The sequence below is a fragment of the Cydia strobilella genome, chromosome 18, assembly GCF_947568885.1.
Source record: "Cydia strobilella chromosome 18, ilCydStro3.1, whole genome shotgun sequence".
Lineage (NCBI taxonomy): Eukaryota > Metazoa > Arthropoda > Insecta > Lepidoptera > Tortricidae > Cydia > Cydia strobilella.
The window spans coordinates 2,666,782-2,686,646 of record NC_086058.1 but is presented as its reverse complement, the minus strand read 5'-3'; the positions used below and the strand labels follow the sequence as shown (position 1 = coordinate 2,686,646).

The window sequence follows — 19,865 nt, the reverse complement described above, 5'->3', positions numbered from 1 at the left end:
CGCCATCATGTCGGGCGGCGAGCTGCGCGCGCTGGGCTCGGCCGCCGCGCTTAAAGCCGAGCACGCACAGGGGTACTCCGTCGTGTTCAAGCTGAGTCACGCGCAGGACGGTGAGTCTCTAGACTAGCTGTCTGTTACACAGCCTGCACGAGATGGAGGCGCTGTGCCACCGCATCGCCATCATGTCGGGCGGCGAGCTGCGCGCGCTGGGCTCGGCCGCCGCGCTTAAAGCCGAGCACGCACAGGGGTACTCCGTCGTGTTCAAGCTGAGTCACGCGCAGGACGGTGAGTCTCTAGACTAGCTGTCTGTTACACAGCCTGCACGAGATGGAGGCGCTGTGCCACCGCATCGCCATCATGTCGGGCGGCGAGCTGCGCGCGCTGGGCTCGGCCGCCGCGCTTAAAGCCGAGCACGCACAGGGGTACTCCGTCGTGTTCAAGCTGAGTCACGCGCAGGACGGTGAGTCTCTAGACTAGCTGTCTGTTACACAGCCTGGACGAGATGGAGGCGCTGTGCCACCGCATCGCCATCATGTCGGGCGGCGAGCTGCGCGCGCTGGGCTCGGCCGCCGCGCTTAAAGCCGAGCACGCACAGGGGTACTCCGTCGTGTTCAAGCTGAGTCACGCGCAGGACGGTGAGTCTCTAGACTAGCTGTCTGTTACACAGCCTGCACGAGATGGAGGCGCTGTGCCACCGCATCGCCATCATGTCGGGCGGCGAGCTGCGCGCGCTGGGCTCGGCCGCCGCGCTTAAAGCCGAGCACGCACAGGGGTACTCCGTCGTGTTCAAGCTGAGTCACGCGCAGGACGGTGAGTCTCTAGACTAGCTGTCTGTTACACAGCCTGCACGAGATGGAGGCGCTGTGCCACCGCATCGCCATCATGTCGGGCGGCGAGCTGCGCGCGCTGGGCTCGGCCGCCGCGCTTAAAGCCGAGCACGCACAGGGGTACTCCGTCGTGTTCAAGCTGAGTCACGCGCAGGACGGTGAGTCTCTAGACTAGCTGTTTGTTACACAGCCTGGACGAGATGGAGGCGCTGTGTCACCGCATCGCCATCATGTCGGGCGGCGAGCTGCGCGCGCTGGGCTCGGCCGCCGCGCTTAAAGCCGAGCACGCACAGGGGTACTCCGTCGTGTTCAAGCTGAGTCACGCGCAGGACGGTGAGTCTCTAGACTAGCTGTCTGTTACACAGCCTGCACGAGATGGAGGCGCTGTGCCACCGCATCGCCATCATGTCGGGCGGCGAGCTGCGCGCGCTGGGCTCGGCCGCCGCGCTTAAAGCCGAGCACGCACAGGGGTACTCCGTCGTGTTCAAGCTGACCCACGCGCAGGACGGTGAGATACTTTATACAGACCTTAAAGTCAACTGACCATTCAAATCTGTGTGAGGTACTAAACTCGTGGGTTCAAACATCGGCCGTGGTCGTTTCGTTATTGTAAAATGCTAAATTGCATGATTTTTGCATGAGAAGTTTCGGTAATTCTAAATTTGGTAATTCGTTTCCTAAATTATTTTTTAACACATTCACCGCTGAGCTACGGTCGTAGAGCTTTCGTATGTAGCGAGAATGTTTCGTAAAGGCAAAACAACGTGTCGCGATTAACGCTGAATGGGTTAAGGATGTTAAACAACTTTGCGTCTAAGTCTACATATTTAGAGATTCATGAAGAATTTTGGAAACTCATAGAGGCAAGTAGCAGTTGATAGCCGCAAGTAAACCAAGTTATTATAACATTTATTTATAAAACGCTCCATGTTATTCATGTTTTGTTTTCAGTGACGGACGGAGTCTCCAAGCTAGATGAATTCAAGGGCGAGCTGAACACGCGCTTCTCATGCGAGCTGCAGGACCAGCACCAGGTATTTTAACACTTTCTAAAAATACAAACAATAGTTATTTATTCAACTAAAATATTATTTTCCGCACTGTAAAACATTTCAAATATAATTCAAAGTTACATACAAAAGTTTTAAAGTTTAAGTAAGTTTCTTTTACGGAGCGACAGCTGACGTCCACGAGGGTTCACACATCGTCCTTAACCACTTTACTAGTCATCGCCCAGGATGCGATGACTGACGAAATTTGCGCCTAGCCCACGATCAACTACATCATACCTGTTGTTTTTTGCAGAGCATGCTGAGCTACCACGTTAAGGACTCGCTCCGCTACAGCGAACTGTTCTCCCAACTAGAGAACCTTCGAGAACAGTTCCCTTCTATAGTAGAAGACTACACGGTTACAGAAACTACGCTCGAAGAAGTTTTCCTCGCTCTGGCTAGGGAGGCGCGCGCTGAGACCGTATAGATGGTACTACTAATATATTCAACTGTGTAAGGTTAGACTTTTGCTATAATTGTTGTAAGGAGGAGCCTAGCTTTGCAGATACTATACATGGACCAAAAAGTTTAACAAATCGTCGATTGAGCCCCGCTTTGCGGGATCCTAGGTATAAAGCTCTGAATTTTTTTGGAATGGAAGTTAAGTACTGGAAAACGCATTGTGTAACAGTGAGTTTTTGTCTCTAAGGTTAGACTTTTGCCATGATTGTTGTAAAGATGTAACCTAGCTTTGCAGGTCCTTTATATGGACAAACAAAACAGCAGTGTCGATTGAGCCCCGCTTTGCGGGATCCTTGGTATAAAGTTCCGAAAAGTTTTGGAATGGAGGTAAGTACTAGAAAACGCATTGTGGAAAACACTTAACTCAGCACTGAAATGTCAAAAACTTCTTAAGTCCCAGGGGTTTTATTTTTCGTAAACTTTGTATGAAACCGTGTGACGCGATATGGCGTCCGTGGTTCTCAAGGGGTTAAGACTAGATACCGCACTCAAGTAAACATTCCTTCATGCCTTCATTTTGAGTGCAAGTCTATTTTAAGACGGGCCTTGGACCGGGTGATATCGTGATATTCGTGATCAAATCATTGTCATTTATTTATTGCACTTCATTCATTGTTTCACCTTTAATAAAACTTGTCACTAGTCGTATCTAGTATTTTGTAAGAAGTAAATAACGAAAATGTGGCCTTGTTACTTCCGACCGATTTTTGAAATGCCTTACAGCATTTTTTCTACAAGTTAGTAACCCTAACATAACTTTTTTTCTAGCGAAAAGGATATAAACAAGCTGTAGAACCGGTTTAAAATATACCGATTAATTCTGTGGTATTAACCGGTATATTTGAAACCGGTTAACAGGTAGAGGTAGGGTCGCTAAGACTAAACTGTAACTTCATGACAAGCCGCTTTCGCACGCACTTATCACGTTTGAGCATTCACCGAGCGAATAAAGCGGTCTCCTTTTCAGCTTGGGCAAAAATTCTTTCGTATGTCCGGATGTTCTCGTCTACAGGTCGCATTTTTCAACCGATTCTCGTGAAATTTGGTGAGCAGGATCAATAATTATACGGGTTTTTTTTTGTCAATTCAGGTTTTGGAAATTTTTCAAAATAGCGGCCCATGGGGGTTCGCGAGGTCTACATCTCACAGAGCCACTAGTATGTAAATAGGTGCGTATCGCGCATAAACAAAAATAAATCAGCGTGTTATGAAATCACAATGTTGTCTTAGTGACCCTACCTCTGCCTACCTTTCAGTTCTGTAGTATTAACCGGTAAATTTGTATGCCGGTGTATTTTGGTATGGCTCCGACGATTTAACATACTTAGGCTTAAGTCGAAATTCGTGTACCAACAACGTATTTAGGTTCTAAATTAAGAATTTATATTGTGGTATCCAAAAATTATTTTGTCCTTGTTTAGTTAAGGCTTAATATTTTATTTAGCACCAAGTAATCTCAATGTTATAGCATTTAGATTAAGTATGGGCATTGTAGGTTTCCAAGGGTAGAACATAAAGTATTGAAGCAGCAGAATATTTAAAGTATTATGGGATGAAGTGATGGGCTATGGAACCTATTTTATAGAGGCTTGTTAACTGTTTGACTGCTGTACATTCCCTTATCTTAGACGTATAATTCAGTTTTCTATATATGTAGTAGTTTAACAGTAAGATACAAGATAATATAACCATCCTGTATACCAAATTGTAATATTTGCTTACTTGATTTGTAAAGTAAGAAAAAACATTCTAAAATTGCAAATAATAGGCGATAATGGATATTATAAATGAATTAAAAATATATTTATAAGCAGAATATAGGCAGGTCCTAAGAAGTGCTCAACGTAGCTCTCTACATAGCAGCTTAAAACTAATATAATCCTGCGTACCAAAATAAAAATACATAAATACATAATTAATGTGTAAAGTAGGTAAAAATATATTTTTGAAGCCAATGGGAATGGGAGGGAGTTTTAGGAGACCTTTAGCCTAACGAGTTAAGACTCACTCACCTGCCGTGCTTGATACGAATCATTTGTTACATTTGCCCGTGTCTCAGAAAATTAAGAAGAGCTTGGGTTCAGCACGCTGTCGTGAGTCGTCCTTAAACCAGAACTGACGCATTCCTATTCAATAATTATTGTTTTCAATATGATAGACCCTATTAAATCGTTTATTTAACCCTTTTAATGCGACGCCTATTATATACAACGCGCCAACTTAAACCTTATGGGAATGTAGGAAGTTGAATTAAGTGCGCGTCTTTGATTGACGGTCAAAATTTTAATAAGGAACCCTATTACAATAAAATTATATAAACGGTTTATTTTGTAGGCTCTTTCATTATATTTTAATTAATAGTACTAAATTTCTCCAAAGGTATAGAAATATAAAAGGTTTGTAAGCTTAGAAATTAAGGTCAGTGTTAAATGGAATGGAATTGGATATTGATCATATATTTGTATAGGCATTTGAAATAGGTACTTGCCAAATTTTATTTTATTCATTGATTCCTACATTTATTTATTATCACATTATAATGTCTACTAGCAGGACCAGATGATTAACCCTTTTACAACAGAATGTTTTTTCAAAAAAAAGTTTTCGTGATTCGTTTTAGTTACAGTTTGCTAAAGTTCAATTTGAACCATAAATCATAAAGTTAAGGTTGATATTGTATTGGCACGCATGTGGTCCATAAGTCGTACCACGCCACGTTGATTTCGCTGGCAGCTCTTCTCGATTTATACGTTTAAATAACTCCGTGTCTGTTTAACATTAAACTTATAATCACATTTATTTTAAGCCTTATAAGAACTCTTTATAATATCTTATCTCTATAATAATGGTTATCGGAGCCGAAAACGACTATCGGCGCTTATTTTGGATGTGAAGGGGCTCTTATGCGGTGCGTCCATTCAAATATGGAAAATGCAGCGACGGCGCGCCATTCGCGAACCATTTTGCCAAAAAATCGCTTAATGCCCACGTGCGTTTCATTGTATGTAACTGTTGTAGTTTCGACTAGATACTCGTACTTGTTTCCGTGAAATGTCAGAACACACCAATATAAGCACTATTAGTGCTTGAGAAAGGAGACCTAGGCTCTCCGAAACATGTCGCGCGAGTGACTAAAACAATTGAGTCTAAACCGTGAAATTATTTAATGTTAGTGTCTCACAACAGTTTAAATTCGAACACCAATATAAATTTAAAATAATGGTATTGAAATATTACCTAATTGTTGGCAATTCAATCCTTGGGGCCATTTTGATCGACGCGTCGCGCGTGCAGTTGCAGTTCGCAAGATTCGCTAATGGCGCGATGCCGCATTCGCCAGATGTGGACGCACCTATTATATGTGTACTTACGTTAGCACGATATTACAATATGTAAAAAGACTGCATGTATACACCGACTATTTTGATTTTTTTAATAAACACCTATTATTTTACTCTAACTTTCTTTGTTTTATTTTCTTAACAAATGCCTTATCTTTACGTAGAGTACAGTCGAAGGCAAAAATATCGATCCAGATGAAAAAATATGTGAACACGACTTTATTGTCTAAGGTGTAAGAGCGTACACATATTTTTGAAACTGGGAATGTATATATATTTATGCCCTTGACTGTGCTTTTAGTTCAAACATCTTAGAAAATTTGATGGTCACGTTATGTACCTACTAGTCAGAAATTAACATTGAAGATATAGACAATTTTATTATACATCGCACTCTTTGTTACAAGGAAGCCAAATTCACCAAGACACCACCACGGCAAGAACCGTATCAAAACCTGCCAAGACAAATTAAACTTAGATTTTTCATAATAAAGATTTAAATTAGAATGGAAAGGTACTGTCCACGCGCGAATTCCGTGCACGGCTGAGGAATGTTAGGAACGTTGGGCGTCATGACAGAGTGGTGTCATTTTGTACGTACGGGCGCGGCGCACACCCTCCCACTTCCTCGACCTCCGAATGCACGGAATTGGCGCGCGGACAGTAGACCTTTTTATAGGCCTGTGGGCGGCTAGAGAATACCGTGTCGGACGTCGGGTGTTACCCCGGTTTTGTTATATTACATTCGGTTGCCATGAACAACGAACGTGTTAAGCTGTGTTGATAATGGGCATGCAATTTATTATTTTCCTAAACGAAAGCTTGCCCGCGTCTGGTGCCCTCTTGACCTTAGGCATCACACATGACAGCGGTTCGCGATAACACAGGATAATACCAAAGAGTTATTAATTGTAGAAGAGGTTCAGTCTAAAAAACGTGCCTTTAATTTGACAACTGAAGTACCTAGACACAGACGTCACGTTTTAACTGCATTATTTCTCAGGGCTTATTTTTTTAGAAGGACGGTGTAATAAGAATTAGGGAGCATAGGAAGTTCGGTATCGGGAAAGGTTCAGTACACAAGAAATAGGGCCTATGTAATAGTGTACCTAGACTAAAACCCGTTTATGTGGTAACTGGCTGTGGAAAGTTACATTTTACAACCACAAAGCATATTGTTAAGCGCCATCTTAGCCCTCAAACTCAATGGCACGATTTTTTGACCGAGCGTTAGTGAAAATCTCTGAGCGTTAGCGAAGCTTTGACAAAAATGCTTTCGTGTGTCCCGATGTTCTCCTCTACAAGTCTCAATGAGGGCTACCGTTTTTGTGCTCACCAGTTGGCGCCACTGTAGATGTAGGTCCATAAAAACAGATCTCAAAATTCTTCTATGCTTATTTATATAAAATCAATACGTTCTAATATCCACAAATGTGACCACAGACGTTAAAATGTCTATTAAACGTGTCATTTTTTCAACCTGTTTAATTTTGCATATATTTTAGTTGGCACTTTTTTTAAACCACTGACATTTATTGAGCTATTGTTTACCGTGATTAATCAAATATGGACAAAATGAATGAATTGAATTAACACAATTATGAATAAGGATTGAAAATTCCCGATAAAAAAAAGCTTGAAACCCCCAAAATTTCTATGCATTTGACATTTTGAAAGACCTCCATCTACACTAGCGCCCCTAGCGGCGAAATTAAACGCGGTAGCCCTCATTCTCAACCGATTCTCGCGAAATTTTGTGAGCAAGTTCGATGACTTTTTTTGTCGATTCAGTTTTTCCTCTAAATGGCGGATTCATACATTTATTCAGTTTTAAGTAATTCCGACCCTCCGAGGTCTACAGCTCACAGACCCACTAGTCTTAAACATTACGCCTCTTCTACAATAAATAACTCTTTGCCAATACCTACAAAAGAACAAGGGCCTCGGTCTCATATCAGTGTCATTCGGGCAGTCGCACCGCTGCTACTGTTTACAGTTAGGTCATTAGATATGCATTCAAATAACAATTAATTATCAATTGGTGCCTACTTTATTCGTTGTTGAAATATTAGGCAGTGCCGGTTTTCCTGCCATATGAAGAGGATAAAATGGGTAAGTTTTTTTTTTATTGCTGTGTTGTGTTAAGCCGTGAAGTTTAAATTTTGCAGTCAAATTACGACCTTGAGGTTTTAAATATAGAATTGAATATTAATTACCTATCATGTCGGCGAGACTCGAGTTAATATTAACTATATAGTTTTAGTGTAGAGATCTATATCGGTAGTTGGTCATTAGTTGGTGGTTGCAGCTGACAGAGCTCGTCCCGGGTTCGAATCCCTATGATCCCTATTTGTTCCTGTGCATTTTCCTAAATAGGTATAAATTTCCTAAAAAATCAATTTTTATACTTGTAAAACCTATATCTTTATTTGATGTCTAAATCATTTATTAAAAATTTACTGCACGATTTAAGTTGTATCTAAAAATGGCATACTTAATGCTCTAAGGCGTGCTGAATTTGTGATAAATTAATATTACGGTTCCTCTTATAAACAATCTATTATATGTATATACATAACAAGGGGAATCCCCGATAGTTGCGAGTAGGCAAGTCCCTTTGTTTGACCTAAAATCTATAGCTAGCACTTTTTGTTTTTGAAGACGAATACATTACCTAGATAATTATAGATACTCTAAACCCAGTGTAATATGTCCTTTTTAAACAAAACTATACCCATCTAAAATCCAATAATTCAGCGACACAGATACAAAATAATACAGAGATCTGTGACAGTTAAGAGATCTATTGCTTATTAAATATTCTAGATATTCCTTTGTCCCAGTTTTATCTTGGGTCGTGCACTAGGGCCTCTTACGGCACTTGTTCCGTATCGATATTTCTAGACGTGACTGTATGTACATGTGAGTTAGATTCTGCGCTTAAGTCTCTCATCTCATCTCATTCCTATACCTACGGTTAAAACATGATTCATATTCCAGATAACACAGTAAAAGCGATCTTAGTGCTAACGCTGCTGGTCGCTTCAGGCCCGCCAGTGAACAGCGACTGCAACATTCACGAGATTGGCGACGACACGCCCTGCGGCGGCCACCTGATCTGCACCAGCGACTTCAGTGATGCCATCAGCGACATAATCCAAATGCCCTGCTTATACTTATACAACGATTACTCAGAAGAACACATCTTACATCAGAACTTCAGTATCTCCGTAGAGGCAACAGATTTCGACTTCAGCACCAATGACTCGTCAGTTATAAACGAGCTAAAGGACCATATTAACGCCATCTCCATAACGAACGGAAGAATCAAGAAGTTTCCAGAAGCTGTTTTAAATGTGCGACAAGCGAAGATGATTGATCTCTCAAGCAACAATATTGAGTCTCTAAATCTAGCGGCATTCGCGAGACCGAGTATGATAAACGTGCTTAATATGTCCTATAATAACATAGAACGTTTAGACGCCCAGATAGGTTGGCCTAGCTACTGGCAGTTAACAGTTACCACGATCGATTTTAGCCATAATAATATCCAAGGTGTGCTACAGAACAACATCGCACCATATTTTACATTAAGACATTTGAATCTATCTTACAATTACATAGAATCGTTCAATCAAGACACGTTCAGTAATCTGACAGGATTGCTAACGTTAGACATTTCGAACAACAAGATTATAAAACTTGACTCTTCTTTAGCTGGTCTAGTAAATTTACAAGAATTGTATTTAGATCACAACGATCTAACACAATTAAATAAGGATAACTTTTACAGCTTGTTCGGTTTGAAATATCTCAATATCAGCTCCAATAATTTAAAAAGTTTTGAGAGTTCTTCTTTCAACTCTTTAAGTTCTTTAACGCAACTGGACTTAAGTAACAACAATATTGAGGCTATTTTAAAATCAACATTTCAGAATAACAGTCTTCTTTATTCACTCGATGTGTCATTCAATGAAATATCAAAAATAGAGTCGGGAGCCTTTGCAGGCGCTCATATCACAGATTTAAAACTCCACAACAACACTTTAGCAGGCTATCTCGACACCGACGCATTTAATGGTCTATACTTTGAAAAGTTGGACCTCAGTGACGCGGACATAGGGGAGCTGGGGCCCGATCTATTTGGACCTCATCCTTCCTTCCAATCGCTTAGTTTCAGTAAAAATTTTATATCTAAAATCAGTAAGACTACATTTAGAAACCTCGGAAATTTAGAGGAACTAGACCTCTCGTTTAACAAACTAAGAAGCATAGATTTTGATACTACAGATTTAAAAACATTGAGGTATTTCTACATCAGTAATAACGTCATACAGCAAATTCGAAGGGATACTTTCGAACCTCTCATTTCGCTGAAAATTATTGACCTATCCAATAATGCCATCGAAGATATACAAACCCGATCTTTTAACAATTTAAAAATTCTGATTTTATTAAATTTAAAAAATAATCCCATTACTGATATCCCTCAACAAACGTTTAACGGATTGTCTTTATGTATCGGTTTAGATCTCTCTGGATCTAAAATCAAAACCCTTCAAAACAACTCGTTCAATGGAATGACATCATTAAATACACTCAATTTGTCACACAGTGATATAAAACTGATAGAATTTAACGTTTTTAATGGCACTGGGGCAATAGAATTTTTAGATTTATCATTCAATCAGATTGAATCATTTTCCATAAATAGTACAAATTTAAAACTACAACAGATACAGCTAACTTCCAATGTTATCACAGCCATAAGCAAAATGTCTTTCCAAAAGCAGCGTAGTGTGACGTTAATTGATATCAGTTATAATAAAATATCATATATTCAACCAGGGTCATTTATGGACTGTGAATTTCTTTACACATTAAATTTAAACAACAATTATTTATCATTTCTTCAGTATGGCGTATTTGAGGGTATGGAACGTGTAAGAACGATAAACTTATCGAATAATAAATTTCACAGATTCGATGTTAAATTATTTTACGGCTTACCAAATTTGCAAGTCGTTTATCTTGATAACAATTTTATAGACAACATAAATCTCACGGAATTCGCAATGTCAGCTGTTAAGACTTTATCTATAGGAGGTAACCCGTTAATATGTGATACTTTGACGAAGTTTACCCATGAGATTGGCTCCCCTGTCTCCCTGAAAGCGGAATCCCCAAATTATGAAAGAGAAAATGTAAACGGGATAGTTTGTAAAAGTGAGACTGAGTACAATGACACTCAAGATAGTGACACTAAAAAGTTTCTCGCGGGAAATGAAAATCTAGAAAAACTTATCAACGTCACAAATCGATATTTGGCGACGATCTTTGGGACACTTATCTGCGCAATGCTCGCAGTGTTATGTTTTTTTGTTTACTATAAATTTAGAAATACGCTGACACGCAGTCGGGTAGTCTCATCTAGTAGAGAAGTATTGTCGAATGCTATTGAATTAGAGAGTAATCAAGATTAATATTGAGTATTGTATATCTTTATTTTAATGTAAGTAGACGAAATTTCTATAAGACCTGAACTTTAGTAGGTACTTGAAATTTTTGTACCATTTAATCTAAAAATAATTAAAATTAAAATCCTATAAGTAATTGTCGTTTCCTTTTTATTCCAATTAAAAATAGGTGATTTAAAACCATTCTTTGCCATATAAACGTAAGGTAACGTAACGTTATCACGTAGGTAAGTAATACCTATATATATTAGGTAATAAAAAAAAATAAGTAAATGACATTGGAACTTTTAAGGACCTTTAATATCTCTGAATGTCTGAACTAGACTACTAAAACTAGGTACGAAATATTATATGTGGCTTAAGCCTATCCACACATGTGCGCGAATCGCGGCTTCGCGCCGCGTAGTCTGGAGCGGGCTTTACAGAGAGCCACATATTAGCAATATTTTAAATAGACTGAATACATTTCAGTCTTCTTCTTCGTCTTCATCCTCGTCGCCTTCTTTCTTCTCAACTGGTTCAGCCTGTCGATAAACATTTGACTGAATCATATGAAGGACGGAACGAATAATTTCGTACGCTGACCCACCATTGCTGTCTCGCTCGCACAGTGGCATTGACCGGCGAGACCGCAATATTTTTTTTTATTTTTATTTATTTAATAAATCTTACAGCTATCATTACAGTTACCCAATGCGATAGTGTCTATTAACCTTAAAAATAATAAATTACTACTATAACTATACTACTACTATAACTAGGTATATACATACTATAACTAAGAATAACACAACACAAACAATGTAACTTTTACAAATTCACTCTCGGAACAGTAAAATACGTCAGTTCGATTGGCAACTTCGTTAAATGTGCTGGTGGCTCTCGTCCAAGGGGCCGTGCGCATCAACCCGGTGCGCGCGTGCGGCTCGGCCAGCAGGGGCGGCCTGCGCCTCCGCCACACGTACCGTGGGGGCGCGTAAACACCTATTGACTTTAGTAACTCTGGGTTACTGACCTTTCCACGCACTAACCTAAATATATAAGAGGCTAGTGCCAATTCCCTTCTAACCTCTAGCAGGTTATATCCCACCATTCCGAGCACAAACAGGGTTGGATACATTCGAGGATAGAAGGGGTACACTCCATACAACTTTAGGTACAAGAACCTGATGAATTTATTTTGGATTCGTTCCAACATAAACTTGTATTTAGCCTCATTTGGGCTCCAGACGCAAGAACTGCTCTCCATGTGGCTTCTGACAAGGGCTTCGTACAGTGCGCGTATAGCTCTTACGTTGGAAAACCCGTGACACTGCCGCAGAACGAATCCCAAGTTCCTATATGCCTTCTTGCAAACAATGGTAATGTGGTGCCTAAAGGAAAGATCTGCGGTAAAATGCACCCCCAAATCTCGCACTTCCGTCAAACGCTCCATCGGCGCCCCTTCTACCACGTATTGATGATGTATCGGGCTGTAGGACCTGCTGAAGGACATTGACGAGCATTTAGCCACATTAAAGTGCAGTTTATTATCGTGACTCCATTGAACCACTCGATCAATATCGTTCTGCAACTCAGCGCAGTCCGATACATCCTCAATTTGACGCACAAGTTTCAGGTCATCGGCAAAGAGCAAACATTCCGCGTTTTATAATCATGCGCGTGCGACAGAGATAGGAAATGGCGGGTCAATGTGCGAAATTCTCCTCGCGACCTTAATTTTGCCATCACCAGGCTACAGGCGCCCCACTGCTGGGCACAGACCTTCCCATATTGAACGAGAGAGGTTGATGGGGTATACAATAGCCGCTAGAATAACAAATCATAAAATTTCTTTAAAAAAACTTATGCAGATATCCTCGTGTATTTCTACACCGAAAAGCAAATTTATATTTGGTACATAAGTCCCGCAAAACTAGTTGGTACGAGATGGCTGCGGTAAGTTAATAACGGGGTCATAATTGATATTTATTTAAATTTTATTAATTTCTCGTTTTCTATATTAAAATATATCATTATTAGCTACCTCAACAACTGGTTCCGGCTCTGGTAGCTCTTCCTGGAAATAACAGAACATTTCAGTTGAAATCAAAATCAAATTCAACTAATAATAATAATAATTCAGACAAGCATTTCAGAAAAACCACAATTACGTAGGCACCACAATTTGCTCCTGGATTGTACTCTCCTACTCCTCATGGTCGACTCCGTATCCGTATCCTACACGGTATAGGGGAAAACAATCGCATAACGGCAACCTGGTCTATCTATGCATGTATCTATATTCAGGTCACGTTAGGTTAATTCCTATCACATTCCTCATTTCGACTACTCTTCCTCCCAGTCAACCAAATATATATGAACTTCCGTTCATATTTGGAGAGTAAGACAGTGCGGATGACGTTTCTAAAGTTCTTAAGTTTCAGGGTTCCAATAAATAACTGACCACAATCTCCTCCTCAATTATGCTCTCCTCCTCCTCATAGTCGTCCCATAGCCCACAGGGAAGAGGGTGAGACAGTCTCGCAAGACAGTATAAGGGTCGATGCTAATGAATGTCTGATTGAACACGACTACCACCGGTCTAATAGAAACCACACTAACCACAATCTCCTCCTTGACTATGCTCTCCTCCTCATATTCGTCTCCGTAGCCCACAGGGAAGAGGGTATATTATAAGACAGTCTCGCACGGCAGTAGGAAGGTCGGGTTGAACCCGGCTATTATGGACTAAGGTAATTAACCAACCACAATCTCCTCTTCAACTATGCTCTCCTCCTCCTCATATTCGTCTCCGTAGCCCACAGGGAAGAGAGTGAGACAGTCACGCACGGCCGTAGGAGGGTCGATGCTGATGTATGTCGGGTTGAGCCCGGCCAGCTGCAGCAGCGGCAGACTTCTCTTGCGGGACACCATCACCGCCACGCGGTCTTTTCTGTACAACGAAGAACTTAGTTGATCTATCCTGCCTATATGAAACTTTCTATCATGTCGTAACATGTCTGAGCATCGTGACCATATACAATTTCTCTATATAAGGCTACAATTTAGCAGCCCTCTTGATACGAAAATAGAGCTATTAGGTATACCTGTGTTGGTCCTAACATATTCACTGTCAAGAACACGTTATTAGCATAGGTCAGACAAATCATCGCAAAACCATCAAAAATCATTTATATCTCAAAATAGGACAAGATTTATTAAATACAGTACAGTAAAAATATTATGTACAGTATTTTTGAATAAAATTTCCAAAATTTACTCAAAACTGCAGTTCAAAATTGTCTAATTTTTTTTATCCTGTTCCATACCATATTTATTTTTGCGATAATTTGTCCGAACTCTGGTTATTAACTTCTCATTTTGTATTGGGAACGGGGCGCTTGGCGCTGTCTAATCTGGAAGTGGTTCATTTTATCAATAAGACAATAGTATACGACTTACGATTTGTATGGATAGCCCCGCTCCATTTTGTCGTACTGCTTAATAGTGTAAGCTACGTGCTCCAGCGAGTACAACTCGTCGCCGTGGAAGATCCCTAACTGAAAATAAAAACTTTAATGGCACCTAAAACCTTAATTCTTTAGCCAATTATTTGACAAATATTTCGGAGAAAGAATATTTTTAACCGACTTCAAAAAAAGGAGGTTCTCAGTTTGAGTTTGAGGTTTGTATGTATGTATGTTTGTCCACGATTATCTCGCGTTTGTTATTAAAGTTATACACTTAGGTACCGATGTGCTAAAAATACATTAATATTATCTTTTGTAAGATTGTAATATAAAATAATACATATAATTATTGTCAGGCCGATTTATAATGTGCAAAATTTTATCAAGCTTTACGTGTAAGACCTAATGTTTCTTGGAGAAATGTTATCATTAACATTAACTGTATCGACTAGTAGAATAAAATGGTGTTTATTTTTTGGAATTTTTAGACGCTTCGATTCCCGGGCGAGACAAGGCAATTAAAAAAATCTTTGAATGCAGTTTTGTTACTTTAAAAAAATAAAAGAAATAAAAGAAAAACGGTTTTAAGTTACTTTCCCTCCAGGGCCCATATTTTTTTCCACACTATATAATCAATATACACATATCGAACAAATCCGTGTATATAGTAGGTTTATAGTATTATACCTATTCATTAGCTGGTGTTTTCAAAGACCTTCATTTTGTATTATCAATAGGAACAGCCTAGTTGCAATCAGTAGGAAACTCTTAAAATGCGGTTGCAACTGCGAGTATTATCTATTGTTTACATTTTAATTAAAGCTACAAATACCGTCGGATGCGTTTACATTGTTGCATATCTAAATGACTACCTACATATCGCGAATACCGGGTCAGAGGTCAACCAACATAATATGTAGTACATATTTCTAGCGTTATCGGCAATGGATTTATACCTAATTTTAGAAAGTAAATTCCCTCCCTTCTTTAGCTATTATATATGCCACATACAGTGGCATAACAGCAGAAGTAGCTAAGCGACTGAGGTGTTCAAAATAACGTTATTTCATAGACCTAGCATTAAATAGATCAGCTATACGCGTGCGCCCGTGAGGGACAAAAGATACGCAATGCGACAATATGATTGGTCGAGTAGATTTGTAGCCCACCATAAACCATACTAAATTTACGGTGGGGAATAAAAACAAATGTGAGACTGTGACAAGGACAAACAATAACAGCGCTTCCTCTGCTACTCCTACTGAAAGATACATAAGACTATCCCGTTCGGTCATATCCCCCACCTCTCATGACCGATCCAGTTATGCTAGATTCATGCCTTATTCCCTTAGAGTCTGTGTAGAAAGAGAAGTCGTGAAATATGTGGGATCCAATTATTCTACAATTCCTCTTTCCGCACAGACTCTAACAATATAACGTTTTTTAGGGTTCCGTCGACAAAGGGTAAAAACGGGACCCTATTACTAAGACTCCTCTGTCCGTCTGTCTGTCTGTCCGTCTATCTGTCACCAGGCTGTTTCTCATGAACCGTGATAGCTAGACAGTTTAAATTTTCACAGATGATGTATTTCTGTTGCCGCTACAACAACAAATACTAAAAAGTACTCGACTCGCACGACTGTCATACTGTGACTATTGGCCCCCTGATTAACTGACGCGTTTTAGTCCGAATGGCATGTCTTTAAAATGAAATAGCCCTCAGCCTATAGAATATCAAGCCATTTTGTCTCAACTGCCTTCTTCAAACCAAATGAATTAAGAGCGTTCTTACAACAAAAGTCGAAATAATGTAAAATTGATGATATTCCCGATAACATTTAAGATTTTACGCTCATTATTAGAAATAAAGAGTACTTGTTCCAGTAAGAGCGTCTTCTTATTTTTTAGGAATATCGTTGTACATTTTAGAAAAAGGACTAATTAAATTAGTAATGTTTTTTTTTCTGATGGTCGTTTACGAAAAACCGCGTGAAGCACTGAATTGTAAGCTCTTATTTGTAAATTTTGAGAAGTTTACTCTGCTGAAGTCAGGTATTTTGTATTACTAATATCCTGTACTTTAGGAATATCGAACGATATTCTTCCTACATGCTTTTGAGAAAGAGAAAATCAATGTAAAATGAATTGAATTTTCTCTTCGAAACAAGTGTAAATTCCTACGAAAATCTACTTAGTATCGAAGTCATTTTTATACACGAGCAATCTACAACGTTTGCTTATACTGTTGGTATACATTTGTGTTTATCAAATTCTACTTAAATTTTTTGGCAATTTTTTGAAAACTAGTCTATATAACCGATAACGCGTGCTCGCGATCTCAGTACCGCGGCAGAGCTTGAAGAGGTCGGACCTGTGTCGGTCGGCTCCGCACGTTTTCGACGGCGACGACGAGGTTTTTTATCGTTGTGTGCGGCAGGCGCCGTGTAAAACGCTATACTGTGTGCGTGTAAACTGCGACTGAGAAACTTTGATCCGAGTACTGTATTTGTTTTTATAGTATTATAATAGTTAGTATAGTAACATAACAAACTTCCGAACAGCATTAAAAATATTTGAAACGACCTGACATTTCATAGGTAGTAAATTTAAAAAGACCAGCCAAGTGCGAGTCGGACTCGCGCACAAAGGGTTCCGTACCATTACGCACAAAACGGTAAATAAATCACGTTTGTTGTATCGGAGCCCCACTTAAATATCTATTTTATTCCGTACCCAAAGGGTAAAAACGGGACCCTATTACTAAGACTCCGCTGTCTGTCCGTCTGTCACCAGGCTGTATCTCATGAACCGTGATAGCTAGACAGTTGAAGTTTTCACAGATGATGTATTTCTGTTGCCGCTATAACAACAAATACTAAAAACAGAATTAAATGTGGTATTTCACCTAGTGGAACTTAGGTTTGGTGCAACATAGGCACACGCTGTTTTAGTCAACCGACTCGTCTTGATAAGCACTTAGGAGAGCAGTACCCATGATAGAGCTGATGCTGAACCCTGGCAGTACCTAGTGGATCTAAGGTTTGGTGCAACATAGGCACACGCTGTTTTAGTCATCCGACTCGTCTTGATGAGCACTTAGGAGAGCAGTACCCATGATAGAGCTGATGCTGAACCCTGGCACTGGCAGTACCTAGTGGAACTAAGGTTTGGTTGACATATCAGTCAAATTTGACAGATTGACAGTTTTTGTAATTTTCAGTGAAAATTATCTTTTTGGGATATAATTTAGCACCAAGTGACATCGTTAAGTGTAAATTTATACAATCTGTCAAAATTGTCATTTTGTGACATTTTGACATTTTTGGATCCCAAATCGAAACGGTTTGTCCGATTTAGATAGGATCTTCAACATTAGTCGTGGGATGGAAAATGTAGTTTGACACATCTGTCAAAACTGTCGAAATTGACAATTTGACAGTTTTTGTCATTTTTAGTAAAAAATTAACATGTTTTGTTAAAGTTTGGTACTAAGTGACATAGTTTAGTGTTCTTTGACATATCAGTCAAATTTGACAGATTGACAGTTTTTGTCATTTTCAGTGAAAATTTTCTTTTTGGGATATAATTTAGCACCAAGTGAAATTGTCAAGTGTAGATTTATACAATCTGTCAAAATTGACATTTTGTGACATTTTGACATTTTTGGATCCCAAATCGAAACGGTTTGTCCGATTTTGATAGGACCTTCAACATTAGTCATGGAATGGAAAATGTAGTTTGACACATCTGTCAAAACTGTCAAAATTGACAGGTTTTGTCATTTTTAGTGAAAATTAACATGTTTTGTTAAAGTTTGGTACTAAGTGACATATTAGTAGTAGTAGTAGTAAATCACTTTATTGTACAAAACAAAAATTGATAACATGAAATTCATATAAATTTAGGTACAAAGGCGAGCTTATCCCTATAAGGGATTTCTTCCAGCTAACCTTAGAGTAAATGAGTGGAAAATTCGAATTAGATAGATAGACAAACTTACAGAACGTACAATAATATTTAAGAAGGAAAACTACAATATTAACGTCTACGAATAACTAAAATACATCAATTGCATTATGCAATAAAATAAATATGTACTAGCATACATAAATATATAGTACTAAATAAATATTAAATAAATATATATATATATATAATATATAAATAATATATATATATATTAGCACTCAACCAAATCACAGTTCGTGGGAAAGCCAAAGCTTTTTCAGATTAACTTTGAGTGAAGCATAGTTTAGTGTTGTTTGACATATCATTCTAATTTGACAGATTGACAGATTTTGTCATTTTCAGTGAAAATTATCTTTTTGGGATAGAATTTAGCACCCAGTGACATTGTTAAGTGTAAATTTATACTCTGTCAAAATTGACAGTTTGTGACATTTTGACAGTTTTGGATCCCAAATCGAAACGGCTTGTCCGATTTTGATAGGACCTTCAACATTAGTCATGGGATGGAAAATGTAGTTTGACACATCTGTCAAAACTGTCAAAATCGACAGTTGGGCAGTTTTTGTATGCTTTCGTGAAAATTAACCTTTTGTTAAAGTTTGGTACTAAGTGACATAGTTTAGTGTTGTTGTAGTTGTTGTATATGTCAATATCAGTCAAGTTTGACAGATTGACAGTTTTTGTCATTTTCAGTGAAAATTATCTTTTTGGGATATAATTTAGCAAACAAACCATGTTAATTTTCACTAAAAAGACAATAACTGTCAATCTGTCAATTTTGACAGTTTTGACAGATGTCTCAAACTACATTTTCCATCCCATGACTAATGTTGAAGGTCCTATCAAAATCGGACAAGCAGTTTCGATTTGGGATCTAAAACTGTCAAAAGGTCACAAACTGTTAATTTTGACAGATTGTATAAATCTACACTTAACAATGTCAGTGGGTGCTAAATTCTATCCCAAAAAGATAATTTTCACTGATAATGACAAAAACTGTCAATCTGTCAAATTTGACTGATATGTCAAACAACACTAAACAAAACATTAACTTCAATGGCCATTAACGTCTCAAAAATTTAATTCGAATTAACTTTAATGCAATTGGTGCGTAATGCAATTGGTTAATGGCGGAACTAATGGTTAATGCAATTGATCAATGGTTAATTAAAATTAGCAATTACGGCCAACACTGCTACATATAGCTAAAATAGTTTCGCTACCCAAGCTGTACGGTTACCCTGTACCTGTACCAAATAATGTAATGAAGAAACATGTAAACAAG

At 38.9% G+C, this 19,865-nt stretch overlaps 3 protein-coding genes across 3 annotated transcripts in view; 2 read left to right on the top strand and 1 right to left on the bottom strand.

Moving 5' to 3' along the window:
• Window positions 1–5,801, top strand: part of LOC134749489 (ATP-binding cassette sub-family A member 2-like) — a 62,917-nt gene extending 57,116 nt beyond the window's left edge. Inside the window, exons 31-32 of the mRNA XM_063684429.1 lie at window positions 1,779–1,861; window positions 2,133–5,801. Coding sequence (XP_063540499.1) covers window positions 1,779–1,861; window positions 2,133–2,306 — 257 coding nt within the window. The 3' untranslated portion in view covers window positions 2,307–5,801. The remainder of the gene's footprint in view (window positions 1–1,778; window positions 1,862–2,132) is intronic.
• A 1,852-nt stretch (window positions 5,802–7,653) lies between these two features.
• LOC134749197 (insulin-like growth factor-binding protein complex acid labile subunit) lies at window positions 7,654–11,295 on the top strand. The gene is made up of 2 exons (XM_063684061.1): window positions 7,654–7,794; window positions 8,683–11,295. Exons 1-2 carry the CDS (start codon window positions 7,791–7,793, stop codon window positions 11,163–11,165), a joined length of 2,487 nt encoding a protein of 828 aa, XP_063540131.1. The 5' UTR covers window positions 7,654–7,790; the 3' UTR covers window positions 11,166–11,295.
• A 318-nt stretch (window positions 11,296–11,613) lies between these two features.
• The window catches only part of LOC134749624 (uncharacterized), an 82,904-nt gene continuing 74,652 nt past the window's right edge, over window positions 11,614–19,865 (bottom strand). The window contains exons 12-15 of the mRNA XM_063684640.1: window positions 14,604–14,701; window positions 13,908–14,094; window positions 13,186–13,218; window positions 11,614–11,683 (exon numbers count right to left, since the gene is read on the bottom strand). Of these exons, the coding sequence (XP_063540710.1) occupies window positions 11,627–11,683; window positions 13,186–13,218; window positions 13,908–14,094; window positions 14,604–14,701 (375 nt within the window). The 3' untranslated portion in view covers window positions 11,614–11,626. The remainder of the gene's footprint in view (window positions 11,684–13,185; window positions 13,219–13,907; window positions 14,095–14,603; window positions 14,702–19,865) is intronic.